We start from the raw sequence: 15,513 nt of genomic DNA, 5'->3' as shown, positions 1-15,513 counted from the left end.
TACTACCTTTAGGTATACAGCAATGTTCATATCATAATACTACCTTTAGGTATACAGTAATGGTCATATCATGATACTACCTTTAGGCATACAGCAACGTTCATATCATGATATTACCTTTAGGTATACAGTAATATTCATATCATGATACTACCTTTAGGTATACAGTATTATTCATATCATGATAATACCTTTAGGTATACAGTAATATTCATATAATGATACTACATTTAGGTATACAGTATCATTCATATCATGATACTACCTTTAGGTATACAGTAATGTTCATATCATGATACTACATTTAGGTATACAGTAATGTTCATATCATGATAGGTATACAGTAATGTTCATATCATGATAATATCTTTAGGTATACTGTAATATTCATATCATGATACTACCTTTAGGTATACAGTAATATTCATATGATGAGAATACCTTTAGGTATACAGCAATGTTCATATCATGATAATACCTTTAGGTATACAGTAATGGTCATATCATGATACTAACTTTAGGTATACAGTAATGTTCATATCATGATACTATCTTTAGGTATACAGTAATATTCATATGATGAGAATACCTTTAGGTATACAGTAATGGTCATATCATGATACTACCTTTAGGTATACAGTAATGGTCATATCATGATACTACCTTTAGGTATACAACAATGTTCATATCATGATACTACCTTTAGGTATACAGTGATGTTCATATCATGATACTACCTTTAGGTATACAGTAATATTCATATGATGAGAATACCTTTAGGTATACAGCAATGTTCATATCATAATACTACCTTTAGGTATACAGTAATGGTCATATCATGATACTACCTTTAGGTATACAACAATGTTCATATCATGATACTACGTTTAGGTATACAGTGATGTTCATATCATGATACTACCTTTAGGTATACAGTAATATTCATATCATGATACTACCTTAGGCATACAGAAATGTTCATATCATGATACTACCTTTAGGCATACAGAAATGTTCATATCATGATACTTCCTTTAGGTATACAGTGATGTTCATATAAATATAAGTATACAGTAGTGATCATAACACTACTTTAAGGTATACGGTGATGTTCATATAAATATAAGTATACAGTAGTGATCATAACACTACTTTAAGGTATACAGTGTTGTTCATATAAATATAAGTATACAGTAGTGATCATAACACTACTTTAAGGTATACGGTGATGTTCATAGCATGATACTACCTTTAGGCATACTGTAATTTTCTTCCAAAGTTGCACCTTAAGGATAATCGACTGTGTGACACTGGATTATTTAACTATTTTTAAATAATGATATTTTCATGTAGCTAAGGGTCCAAAAAATAAAAATTCACTTAAAACTGTACAGGCCCATGTGCATTTTTGTGAACTGCTGTTAGCTGAATCCTTCAATACAAGATCACAAGTATAATTTGACAAGAGCTGAGATAGAAGACCCAATGATGCTAAATTAAGGCTATACAGGAAGTTGTTGTTGTTGTTGTTGTAGGGTTTAATGCCATTTTCAGCACACGATAGGCTATACATGGCGGCCAGTATTAATGGTGGAGGAAGAACCTGGGAAAACCCCGGAAAGAACCACCGACCCACGAGAAGCTACTGGCAAGCTTTTTCACATACCCACATTGGCTGAATCAGAGACTCGAACCCACACAGAGGTGAGATGGCAGTGATCCGTAAAGGAGAGCGCTTTAGACCACTCAGCCACTTGGGGCCCCCACAGGAAGTTTATATGCACATAATGATACTGGTTATACAAAAAGAGGTAGGAATGTAGATGTATATTCAGTTGCTGAGAAAACAACACAGCAAATTTTTAACATGTAATGGTAACTAATTTTGTAGCACATGTGAACAAATTTGGGATTTAGTCTGAATAGAGTACATATGTATATATAAATAAGAAATCTATCAAAGTTTATGAGTTTGGTATGTACTATTGTTTTCATTTCTATTTACTGTTTTATTACTTTTCTCTTTAACAGAAGCTTCAGATAAACAGTGATATTTCAATGTAAGGTACACTGAGTGAAATCGCATAAAAAAGTGCTGAAATTTTTCCCTCTCCCTCATACAAAGACAAATTACCTAACTATATTTACTCATCTGGAATATCGTCCTATCATGTGACCAGAGCGTAATTATTTTTGATCATGTGGTGTAAAAAACAAAGTGCGATGACAGGATTCCAATGTCCATGTCATAATTATCTATTTGTAAACTTCTATTTCAAAACTTCTATCTATTTCAATACACATATATAAAGAAAAATTCAGACCAACATACTGTACTAGAGAATAATGTTTTGAGGACCATTATACTGTATTATATAAAATACTTGACAGATTCCCTAAACTGAGATAACCACACATAAATTATATCTTAGCATTGAAAAAAAAGGATATTCTTTAAAAATGTTTTACCACTTTATGAAGTAATTTTCAGTTCACAGTAAAAATTTCAAAAAATGATGCAAAAGATTGGTAATTAACTATAATCTGTACAATAGCTGGCCAATGTATCTGTTTATTAGTTAACCGTAACTTTATAATTAAAGTTTAGCACCTCAGACATTATTACATAATAAATCACTAAATGCCCTGCTAGTTTATGGCCATTGGTCAATCAGAATTTTGATGACAATAGGTGCTAGGAAGGTCAGTTTGTGTATTTAATAGTTCTATTATCCCTGCAGACACATGTACAGTTTGCATATTAAACTTACTTGGAATTGGACTCTGTGTGGTTGGTGGTTGAAGTGTTGGAGGCACATTGGTGACACCAGGTGATGGGTTCGATCCAGTGCCTGGGGTTGGGGTGACACCAGATGGATGAGGGGTTGGGCCTGCATTAGGTGTGACTGGTGGGGCTGGTGTTGGTACTTTCTGGTTGAAGTCACAGACTGGTGTATAGCAACACAGGTTGTCTGGATTCCTCTTCATATGACATTGAGGAGGAACGAATGGGTATGTGGGACATCTGTGAAAAACATGAAATTTAAAACTTGGTTCACATATCTTGGCACAGTATATCTCTTATATTAAGCATAGTTGCCACTTTCCAAACTGAACAGCTGTATTCATTCTTTTTATTTAAACTAGACTTTCTCAGGAAAGATTTTCCAAAATCTTATTAAAGAGGAGGTGGTGGTGGTGGTTGGGTTTTATTATCATGAAAACTTAGATATATTACTAACCCTCATCTAAATACAGATAGTGACAGAGGGCTTCATTATGAAAAAGACTTTGTTGCAATTTACTATCACTACACACTATATTGTAACAAAAATTCAAGGCATGATAAATAAATTGTGTTAAAATTCTATCTTTTGGTATCAAGATGACATCTAGCTTTATCCAAGACACAATGCATCTTGTATTTATTCTGGTTAATTTTTTTCAATCCACTTGTTGGTCTGTCTTTCTGACACTTTTTTAAACTCGTATCTTATCTATAAATCTACATTTTTTACCTACATTTTACATATAAATTTATCAATCTACCAATCTGCCAAAATGTGACAAACTTTTATTTTGCTTTAAAAGCTATCCCTTTGGAAGAAAAAAAAAGAAGATAAAGGTGAATAAACCAACATTTCATCACAGCGATATTTGCCAGTCATTCCTTCAATACAAGTACAGTTGTACTTGCAGCCATCCTGCCATTTCTGATCCTGGTGGTACATTACACCACCATAGATGCAAGCATCTGAAGAAGAGTAACAAACAGTAAATTACTACCGATTCTGACGAATCTGATATCATTCCTGTGAAAATAATTGGTTTCACAAATCTTACAGCTTAAGCAGGCAAAACTTGAAAACCAAGAATATCAGGGTACAAACTTTAAGCAAATACAAATATAACAGAAACTTTCAGTTAAATATAGCAACTGATGAAGAAAATATGTATTACTTACACAACTTTAAAACATAATTTTAAAGTTGACACTGATGAGACTAGATAGGAAAAATGCAGAATATCAGGATAACTTCTTTAGGTATATGGCAATATGTCTATAAAGTTTCAATTGAACATAGTGAATGTTAGAAATATGTGACTTTCAGGAAACTTTTATAGAAATTCTTAAAACTGATGCTGCCACTGTTGCTACTGGAAAAGTACCATCTATATCCCACTATTCACAGGTGAGATAATAAAAATGTATAACTAATAAAATTCAAGGTAATTCTATAACAATAAAAGCACCATTAAGAAGAAATTTCAAAGGTCTATTAACATATACAAAATCATAGCATGCAAATAACAGTAATAAAAGCTAATGACAGATGACCCTTGCATCACATCATTATTAGGATTTTGGGCAGTCTCACCTGTGAACATTGTTATGATGTCTTTGAGACACCTGCGAACAGTGTTATGATAAAACAGATATAGGTGAGACACCTGTAAACAGTTTTATGATGACGTAGATGAGATGCATATGAATAGTATTATGATGATGTAGTGAGGCACCTGTTGAATGGTATGATGATTATGTAGGTGAGACACTCGTGAACAGTGTTATGTTGATGTAGGTGAGATGCCTGTGAAGGGGTGTCATGATGATGTAGGTAAGACACCTGTGAACAGTGTTATGATGATATAGGTAAGCCAACTGTGAATAGTGTTATGTTGATGTAGGTGAGATGCCTGTGAAGAGTGTCATGATGATGTATGTGAAATACCTGTGAACAGTGTTATGTTGCTGTAGGTAAGACACCGGTGAAGGGGAATGACAGTGATGCAGGTGAGAAACTAGTGAAAAGTGTAAAGATGATGTAGGTGAGACACCTGTGAAAAGGTATCAAAATGATGCAAGTGAGAAGCTGGTGAACAGTGTTATGTAGATAAGACACCATTGAAGAGCATCATAATCATGTCAGTAAGAAACCTGTGAACAATGTTAATATGACAGCAAACTTTTAAAGGTAATTGTTTCTATGAAAATATGTACTTGATCACATTAACATTAGTAATATAACTTCCTCCTGAATCCAGCCCTACAAATGATGAAAAAATGACTTCTCTGTATATATCATATAGGCAAAGGGCAATAACCCTTGCTCATTACATCACCTTGATGATGACAAGTGATGCTACTTTTGAGTTCAGCAATAGATCAACGAGTATGCTTGCATGCCAGGAGATCGGTGGCATCATGGTCATGTAACTATTTTTGGAGAAACATAAATTGACTTAAGCACTTTGCTTTCTCCTTCAAACATGTTCCTCACATTCACATTAATGAGAAGGAGAATAGGTAATCGGAGGAGGGAATGCTTAGCATCCTACCTCTACCCCAGGCATCCTTCAGTGGAGAAGGCTGGACACAGTACAGCCAACAGTCACATAGCCTGTGACACATTATAATCAGTTTAGGAAAAGAGTAACTTATCTTATCAAAAACATTTGTGAACAGAACAAATCAAAGTGCCAAAAATGCCCACAATGAAGGCTGTGCAGATGTTAGCAAGGTCCAATGGAAAAATGGGACAGAGCCACTTGACTCACTAGAATTCAATTCAAGTCTCTAGGAAGCTGGATCCCACAGAAAGAAACTCAAGGTTTACTGTGTGTGCCAGCCAACAGCTTTTATTATGTTGCTTATCACAACATTGTGTTCAAAAGTAAGTCTCGCAGATATTACTCATATTTCATGAGCTGAAAATTTCATGAAGTGGATATGATCTCTTGAAACTGAGTGTTTGACCCATTTCAACCATGATGATACGTCTTGAAGGATAATCTTGACTGAGTTCTCCTTGTTCCCTGAGGTATCTCTGCATGCTTTGGGTATATTTGAGAGTGTGAACAGGATCTTGCAAGGATGCTTTTTATGACATATATGTCGAAGACACAGAGCGTATGATGACTCTCTGACTGACCTCTTCTTGGTGACATAATCACCTGGTTGCATCATCAGGACCATGGAACCATCTAATCTGAATTGAAAGATATTTCAGTTCCACTGAGAGCTCATGTAACTAACTCATCCTGCATGCCAAAGCTTTAGTAATCAGAAACAAGTTTTGTAAGATAGTAGTTTCATTTGGCCCCTAGCTAAAGGTTCAAATTTATCCAAACTGATTCATGTCATGATCCATGAGTGATTCCAGTTTGGATTCAATGTAATAGACTTTTGTCTGTTCAGGCTGAAATTGGCAAGAAGATCTGACAGATCTTTATCAGGACCACTATCTCATCTGACTTAAAACAAGAATGTGTCAAATATCATCGAATAGTAGCCTTTGATGGTAACTGGGACCAACTTTTTCTCCTCAGAAATCCAGAGAAAAAATCAGCTACTTGTGGGGCTATGTTATTATGTTTTTCCCTTTCCCTAAGTATATACAACATTCCCTCTTAAGTCTTTAAAGTGGATGGCCTTCATGGCTATGAAATTCTCTCTAGGACTGAAAGCTTGAATTCTTTCCTTTGCAGAACACTCCTGACAAGAGACAAGCATGAAGGAGTGGTCTGTCTAGACAGGAACTGAATACCCGTGACAACAGCTGTTTCAAAAGATTCAGTTTTCCTGTGAATAAAATATCACCAGACTAAGTTGATCACTGACCCAGGACTTGTCACAGCTGAAAGGGGTGATCAGGATGACTTTGCAACTCAGACCCCTCAATTTTTTAATTATGTTTGTTGCCAGATCTGTGGGCAGATAGGCAAAGGCCCACAGACTCTCCCAACTGATTGAAAGTGCATCCTCACCCCAAGCCCCTCTGAAACAACTTGTATTGTCTAATTGTTTTTTGGATGGAAATAGACTAATCCAATGAGAAATGAAGTACCAGTTCACTGTCTACAGGTGGTTGGGGTGGCAAGACAGTGGAAGGAATTTGGAGGTTTAGGGTGTCTCATAAACTGAATGGGCTGCCTGTCTACTCATTTCCTCTAACTTGCCCCCAAAGTGCAGGGCAACCCAAAATATATCACCCCTATTATCAGGGCATGGTGTGATTTGAGAGCTGCTTTATGCAAACAAGCATCTCAACGCACTAGGTTAAGATTAACAGAAGCAGTCAGGCATTCACCATGGAATGGTGTGTGCTGTTCTGTTAATGACTCTCACAATTCAGGCTGTGGACTTCCATGCTTCGCAATAACTTGATTTCTCATCATGCCAGAAAATCACTAACAACAAAAGATCTAATATAAAAAAGTGCCAACAATGTTCCAAACTTTGATGTTGAGTGGAAAACTATTTTATCCATTTTATAGAAAATAGAAAATAGGTGGAGTTATAATGATGGCCACAAAATTCTTATCAAGGGCTGAAAGCTCTGAATAAAAACTAGTGAAGTATGATGTGTACCAAAAGGCGCCTGGTAACTTGCTTTCTGAAAAGAATGCATTACAACTGGCCAGACTGCTAATTTTGCTGGACATGCAGTCAGTGATTTCTGATTTTTTACAAACTGTGGTTGAAGAAAGTAAAGACAATCCTTCACCTCTTCTAAGTTCACAGAGGCCTTCACCTTTGAGCCCTACATGTATTGTACTGGTGTGGACCATGTAAATATTTTTATGGACAGCTCAGTTTGAACTGGCCCTGCCAAAAAAACTAGTGATAGGTACTGATCTATCATTAAGATCCTGGTATAGGTCTAGTACTGGTTATGTCACTGGAGTGGAAAAATGAACAGATCTCTCACTGAGATCACCGTATGGTTCCGATACTAGTCATGCCATAAGATCCCTTTAGTGTTCTGGCACAGGTGGTACTGAATGAATGGAAAGACAGACAGACCCATCACTTAGATTCCTATATGTTTCGATATTGAATAGGGCCTATTGCCCTGGCACAATTTACAGACTCTACCAATTTAAAGTCAAAAGGGATAATGTATGGCTCGATGGACAACTGGATGACTTCAGCCAGGATGGTACTGTATGGTGTAATTTTCTAAACTGATCAATCATTAAGAAATGTACTAAACCTTGTGTGCTCTGACTTACAGGCTTTAAGGTCATGCTCAGGAAGGAAGGCTGGGGGCATAGGGACTTGTGTCCAATGTGCTGCACAAAAATGACAACTGTATCACTGCTGCACTAGGTGATGTAACTGTAGCTCCAGCAATGATCTAGGCAACGGTTGGGTTGGAAAATTTGAAGTCAGGATCCTCCACTTCCACTGAGGTTATTGCCGCCAATGGAATTTTGTCTCAATTTTAGTGGGAATGGGGGGTACCAACATCACAACTAATTCAATTCTAGCATGATTACTCAAAACATAGGACTGTTCAGTGACATCTGTTTTAGTCTTATTGTGCATAAATAGTAGACCAAACATATTCAGACCAAGTCACACAAACATAACATGTCCCTGAAGAGATGCTCTTTGTGGAAGCAAGGCTTTAGTCGCTGTTGTCCTCATGAGTTTTAATTTTCTTGCATCTGGGACATTTAGTCATTGTTTTTTTTTAATTTCTGAAATAATAACAAGAGCAAAATTTATAAATAACTGAGCATAAAAACATGCTAATATCTTGCCAAAACAATACTCATTACCAAAAGAATGAGCAAGAACATATAGAGAGGACAACTTACATGAAACACAACATGCATACTCCTTCAAAGCAAATGGTCTGAAGTAATGAAGCTTGCAAATGTGAAAAATTCACTTGAAAATTGGTGAAAATGAGAACATTTTTACACAACCTATGAGAGATAAGTTATTATGCACAAATTATTCGAATCTGGTGATGGATGGTTCAAATTCAGGAGTATACTGAAGTGGATTTTGGGAGGTCTCTGCACAATGTTGACTATCAACAACAAAAGCTTAAAAAACTAGCAACATCTGGCAGAGTTAAGGAGAGATAGTGGGCAAGGGTATTGCCCTCTGTCTAGATGATAAAGACAAAAGACATATTTTCATCTTTTGCAGGGCTTGATTGCATACTCGTTTATATTTATAACATTAATGTGATCAGAGAATGTATTTGAAGGTGAAACACTAATGATTGGCTTTATGATGATGTATGTGAGATACATGTGAATAGTGTTATGATGAAGTGAGACACGTGTAACGAGTGTTATGATGTATGTGAGACACCTGTGAACAGTGTTACAATGATTAATGTGTTTATAATAATGACTTGCTTTAGCTACTGTATATCTTAATGTTTCCAGACTTATTAAACCATTCCTGGTCCAAATAAAAAGTAAAAACCTATCAATGAAATATTTTAACACTGCTTATATACATTTCTAGTTTTATGGAGTAACTCCAACTCACAAGCATTTTAGCAAAATTGTCTTGATTTTATGTGCTACTATCTGATATATGACATCTTTCACAGCATTTTTTTCCTTCTACAATTTAGTGTATATATTATGTAATACCATAATTTCTGTATGTCTTCAGAGATTGTCTGCACACACACATCAACAAATTTTGACCACAATAATAGTTTCAGGCCTTGTCATTTTTGGACATTGTTTTCCAATATGCACTAATGTTTTCAGACAAACAATTGAATTTCTATAATCATGACAAGAAAGACAGACTAATAGTACTTTCAGAAAGTGGAGAATTGACTTGCTCATCATCAGAAGTAACCACATAAAGTTACATGCATGATTCAAATTGTCAAAAATTGATAGAACAAAGTTTCACTAATCATTAGATTGCTCATGCTGATATAAAAAAATGCTTGCTCAAAACTATATTACTCTTCATTAGAAAAAAATCTTAAATGTAAAAACATTAGAATTAAAAACCATTAAAGTCAGTCTTCATCCAGAAAATTTTAAAACTTCCCTTGTGGAAAACACAAAAACCTTCACCATGTCTTGTACCAATCACATATTTGGTTATTAGTTTCAGTGGATAACACATTTTTATTTTTTTTAAATTTGCATAAAACTGGTCCTTATTTCATGTGTTTCTATACTGTTATGAATTTAAAGTACTGTATTATTTTTGGACTGCACACTATTAATCATTCCTTTGTACTGTTTGTGATATTTAGGGCAAGTGTTGATTTTTCCTACCCATTTTTGAAACATACTAATACTTTAACTACCTTGAGAATTACAATCTGTCCTATTATATCTACTGTTATTTGGTTGTTATTTAAAGACAAACTCTGAGCTACCTTTGTGCAGATTTTCAGTAAGAGATAAGACACAGCAGATTCTTTTGTTTCATGTGTGAAGATGCATTTTTCTATGTGCTTGCATTTTCTTATGGACTGAAATAAGCTAGATGTGTCTGTATTGTCAGTTTTTACGCAAGTGTAGACAAGCAATTTAAATTTTGATTTATTATTGCACATGTAAAGTGAGATTATTTTGCTGTGTGACTTAATTGATAGTCAGAGAACATTTTTGGGGGTTTTCGATGAGTTAAATATTTCTGCATGTTTTTTGGACAGAACTTTTTATATATTTTCTGCCATCCAAAAACATTCAGAAAATATAGTACTGCAAAACATATTACACTTATAATTAGTGCTCTAACAATATATTACAATACTACAAAATTTATTTAGTACTTTGCAAATTTGTTTGATGCAGTACTATTATGAAAACTAGTTTCAAACTAATTATGTCACCCTGGATAGATACTGATGATTAATACTATTTTATAACAAAGATAACAACAACAACTGTTATTATTATTATCATGATTATTATTGTTGTTATTATTATTATTATTATTGGTAACTGTACAAACCCCTGGGTACTGGAGTGGAACCATCCGGTCCTGGTGTTGGTGTGGGTGCCATTCCTGTTCCTATGATTGAGCCACCAGGTACTCCAGTGATGACAATGGGTGCACTAGAAGGTAATGGTGTTGGGACACCATTTTGTCCTGGTATAGGGATGCACTGTGGCACCTGACAGCACATTGGGTCATTAGGATCTGCCACCATGTAACAGTTATCTGGGACAGTTCTGTATTTAGCACATCTGAAAACACAATTTACACATTTTATTGTCCTGGACATTCAAGAAATTCAAATTGTTTTTTAAATTAATATTTTTACTGGAAAGATAAATGAAAAATGTCTTCCGCAGAATGCAGTGTCTCACATGGAAATGCGGGGCTATTGTCACATATAGCTTCATATTCAAGCAGTCTAGCTGTGAAATCCAAACATAACTCAATACAAGACTTAGACATCTAGTAATATTTTACCATTTTTTTCACTGAATCCAGCAAATGATACAGAAGATGTGTAACCTTCTAAAACCTAAAATACAGCACTTTAACATTGTTTCTTCTACAGAAATTGCAGTTGCTGTTTCTGCAACTGTTATCAGAGTTGCTCTTTCTGCTACTGTCATTGCAGTCAGTTTCTGCTACTGTCATCATAGTCACAGTTTCTGCTACTGTCATCATAGCTACTGTTTCTGACACAGTTATCATGGTCACTGTTCTGCTACTGTCATTATAATCTCTGTTTCTGCAACTGTCATCACAGTTGCTATTTCTGCTACTGTTATTACAGTCAGTTTCTGCTACTGTCATTGCAGTCACTTTTCTGCAACTGTCACTGCAGTCATTGTTTCTGCTTACTGTCATTAGTCATTGTTTCTGCTACTGTCATTATAGTCACTGTTTCTGACACTGTCATCATGGTCACTGTTTCTGCTACTGTCATTAGAGTCACTGTTTCTTATACTGCTATCACAGTCACTTTGTCTGACTCTCTCACTACAGTCACTATTTCTGATACTGTCATTACAGTCATTGCCTCTGCTACTGTCATCATTCAGTTGCTGTTTCTGCTGTCAAAAAATGTGACTGTGATATCTCACCATTCACACGTGAGATTGGACAGGTCAAGTTATTAAACAATTAATGTGAGACAAAATTTGGACAGGTCAAGTTATTAAACAATTACTTACCGGTCATTGCATCTGTAGAAGCCTGTTTTACCATCCTCACATACACACTTACTGTCACAGCCATCAAACCACGTCTGGCCTTGAACATAGGTTTGTCCCTTGAACACACACACATCTAGGAAAATAATAAAGTTAAGTTTTCAATTTCCATACCACACAATTCAGTAAACAAGCATATAATAAGTATGGTAACAATACAATTTCAGTTTATATATCATATTTAACTGTAAACAATAACCTCACAAATCCAGAAAACTAAAACATTTAGTTAGATGGGCTCACAAGACACAATCAACTAGTTGTTTTCTGTGGCACAAAGTATTATTAAACAATGTTTATAAACCCAGAAGAGTAGCTCACAGTCTCATTTTGGTGCACAATATAATGCAACAAAATCACAAGGGTTAGAAAATACAAGCACAAACAAAACCTTTAACCAAAACATTAACAGTAATTTTTACAACTGTGACCATAACCCCAAGCTCAAAGGGGTACGAGTATGTGTAACAAAATACAATGTCTAACCTTCATAACAATTCATCCAAAGTGCAATGAAAAGAAAATCCAACAAGGGGCTTAGGAAATAAATGTAAATGAAAATAAATTAAACAAAACTTTAACACTGTTTTATGACTGTGAGCTTGATCCCATGGTTAAAAGGGAAAGAGCTCTTTCTTTTCACAAAATGATTCGTCTTAGCTTCAATATGATTTAAGAAATACAAGCAATCAAAAAAAAAAATTGAACAACCTTAATAAGTGTGATCTAGAATTCCAGGTCACATGGGTGAGCTAGAGTGTCATAGAATGAATAATTTTTGCTTCCTAATGATCAATGACAAGTACTACTGCATTGCTTTCCTTTTATTAATTCAAGGCCCAGAACAGAAAAAAATAGGATCCTAGTCTGATTCCTTAGTCATAACCAAGATAAAAAATATCTTCCTCTGTGGTTTGGATAGAGACTAAAGGACATCAGAGTGGGAAGGGAGGAGTGAATCACTGCAATAGTAGCATACAAGTATTACATAATTCAAATTAGTTGTACACTCCCAAAAAAACTACTTTTGAATAGCAGTAATGCTTTACCTGCATTGCTGAATTAAACAGTTTGGAGACAGTCTGATGGCCTCAAAAAACAAACAAACAAGTATTCAGAACAAAAAAGTACACACCGTTAGTGTTGGAGTGTTTCTTACTGAAAGCTGGTAGATGGCTTGGCTACATGTTGTGCTGTCACAATTGGAACTAATGAGTACATGCTTCTGTTTTTGTCTGCCAAGGATTGACAGTAAAAGGATGAAAAGGTACAGTGAGATTGCCTGAAGGCAGTTCAAATGGCATATTCCAAAGATGAGTAATTCAGGTTAGCCGCTATAGATCTAACTTATGGTCTTTAATCTTCACAAAAGAACAATCCCTGTTGATGAAGGGCTGATATGCTCATTTGATAGTGAGGACAATCCACCTGGAAAGATTGGTTGTCAATCAATCAGAAGAAATTTGAGACAGAAAAAGAGACAATTATTTTTTGAGAAAGCCCCAAATAATGAAATGCCCTAACTGGTCAATTGAGCCTATTTTGATTATCCCCAGTGCAGTTACGTCTGAGACTGGGAATTTAAATAGAAAGAGGCAACTGAATAAAACACCCAAAGAACACATGAAGGCATTAATGAGCTAGATATCTGAGACTCAAAATATCTGATGAGACAAGAAAGACGAGGATCTGGACCAATGACGGATACAGAACATTCTCTTTCCTCAAAAAGGAAGAGAAGAATGTCTACAAATTTACTAAAGAGAGACGGATAAAATCAACACATTTCCTCCTAAACCAATTAAAGAAGATTCAAAATTTTGCAACTGGCAACCTTAATAAAAAACTGGTCTTAGTGGATCAATCATTTGAGATGAACCAAGCTTGAAGGTAGATAATCTAAGGATTGGTATGTAAGGGGAACCCTTGTGCAGTAACAGTACATCCCTCCTTGGAGTAATCTCCTTGGCTCATCAACCAACAGTAGGTTTCTCCTTGGGTTAATATCCTCGGCTCATCTATAAACAGATAGGAGATCACTGAACCATGACCATTGAGACCATGGGGGCGGGACTATCAGGACAAGTCAGGATGTATAGATCAATACTTGGTGGAGAACCTGCAGAATTATTTTGAAGGGTGGGGAGGTGTAAGTGTGCTGATGATCCCTCTTCAGACTAAAGGGATCCAATGCCCAGGCTTTCTGATCCATACTGGATACATCAAGAAGAAGCTTGTTTTTCAATCTTGTAGTGAAGAACTCCACTAATGGTGTCACCAAGAGCTGAAAAAGTAACTGCAACCACCATTTTTTAAGAAACACATGGCCCCATCTGCCAGTCTGTTTGCCAGGATATTCCTTTTGCCCAGAATATGGGGACTGCGAGAGTGATCTCCCTCCATTGGAGAATGTTCCAGACTTAAACACAAAGAAAAGAGACCTATGTACCTCACTGATGCCTGAGGTATGCTACCATCAACATACTGTCCAAGTCAATCATAACATAACAGCGCCTTAACATTGACAAACCCCTGTTGTACTTGGAACACTGCCTGCAGTTCTGTGCTGTTGATGTGAGTGGTCATTACTTCCCGAGATCACAGTCCATCAAGAATGACCCTTCTGGCTTGTTTTTCAATCTTGTAGTGAAGAACTCCACTAATGGTCTCACCAACAGCTGAAAAAGTGACTGCAACTAACTGGTGCACAGACCATTTTTTAAGAAACATATGGCCCCATTTGTCTGTTTGTCAGGATATTCCTTTTGCCCAGAATATAGGGACTACAAAAGTGATCTCCCTACAGACTGTCCATCTGAGAATGTTCCAGACTTGAACACAAAGAGAAGAGACCTATGTACCTCTTGATGCCCGAGTTATGCTACCATCAACATATTGTTCAAGGCAATCATACATAACAGTGCCTTAAGGTTGACACACCCGTTTTACTTGGAACACTGCCTGTGGTTCTGTACTGTTGATGTGAATGGTCATTACTTCCTGAGACCACAGTCTCTCAAAATACTGCTTGAAAGGAATCCCTAAAGACCTCAAGTGAACTGCTTTTGCCCCTTTCACTGTAGTAAAGGCTCTTGTAGCAAAGGTAAAGCTGAATGGAAGAGCCAAAAACTGGAATACTGTCTAGCTGAGACAAAACTGGAGATATTTCCTGTAAGGCGGGAAGATGGGGGTGGAAATGTATTCACCCTATAGATCTAAGGAGACCATCCAGTTGTAGTGCATTATGGCATTCCTGACCAAGGCAGTAGTCTTCATTATAAAAGGTTTATTTCCCAAAGGAATGTATTTAAGACAGACAGATCAATGAAAGTCAAAACTTTCCTCCTTTTCTCAACACTTTAAAGATCTGAAATTGACTGCATCTTTCTGTAGAAGGGTGTGAACCTCTTCCCTTAGATAAACCAGGAAATTGGGTGCATGACAAGGAAGGAGGTCCCTGAAAATGAACTGTCCTTTAAAGTAGAAAGCACCCATTCACTCTCCATGACAGCTGACCAAGTCTCTTAGGAAAACAGGTTTGCACCCAGAATTTAG

At 36.0% G+C, this 15,513-nt stretch overlaps 1 protein-coding gene across 1 annotated transcript in view; it reads right to left on the bottom strand.

Moving 5' to 3' along the window:
• LOC149783011 (uncharacterized) overlaps window positions 1-15,513 on the bottom strand; it is a 211,537-nt gene that overhangs the window by 99,165 nt on the left and 96,859 nt on the right. Inside the window, exons 39-42 of the mRNA XM_089934583.1 lie at window positions 11,920-12,034; window positions 10,742-10,977; window positions 3,640-3,754; window positions 2,772-3,025 (exon numbers count right to left, since the gene is read on the bottom strand). Coding sequence (XP_089790709.1) covers window positions 2,772-3,025; window positions 3,640-3,754; window positions 10,742-10,977; window positions 11,920-12,034 — 720 coding nt within the window. The remainder of the gene's footprint in view (window positions 1-2,771; window positions 3,026-3,639; window positions 3,755-10,741; window positions 10,978-11,919; window positions 12,035-15,513) is intronic.

This window comes from Sinohyriopsis cumingii, chromosome 15 (assembly GCF_028554795.1).
Source record: "Sinohyriopsis cumingii isolate HCF-2022 chromosome 15, ASM2855479v2, whole genome shotgun sequence".
NCBI classification, from domain to species: domain Eukaryota; kingdom Metazoa; phylum Mollusca; class Bivalvia; order Unionida; family Unionidae; genus Sinohyriopsis; species Sinohyriopsis cumingii.
The sequence above is the reverse complement of the archived record's forward strand: the minus strand, read 5'-3'. Positions and strand labels throughout refer to the sequence as shown.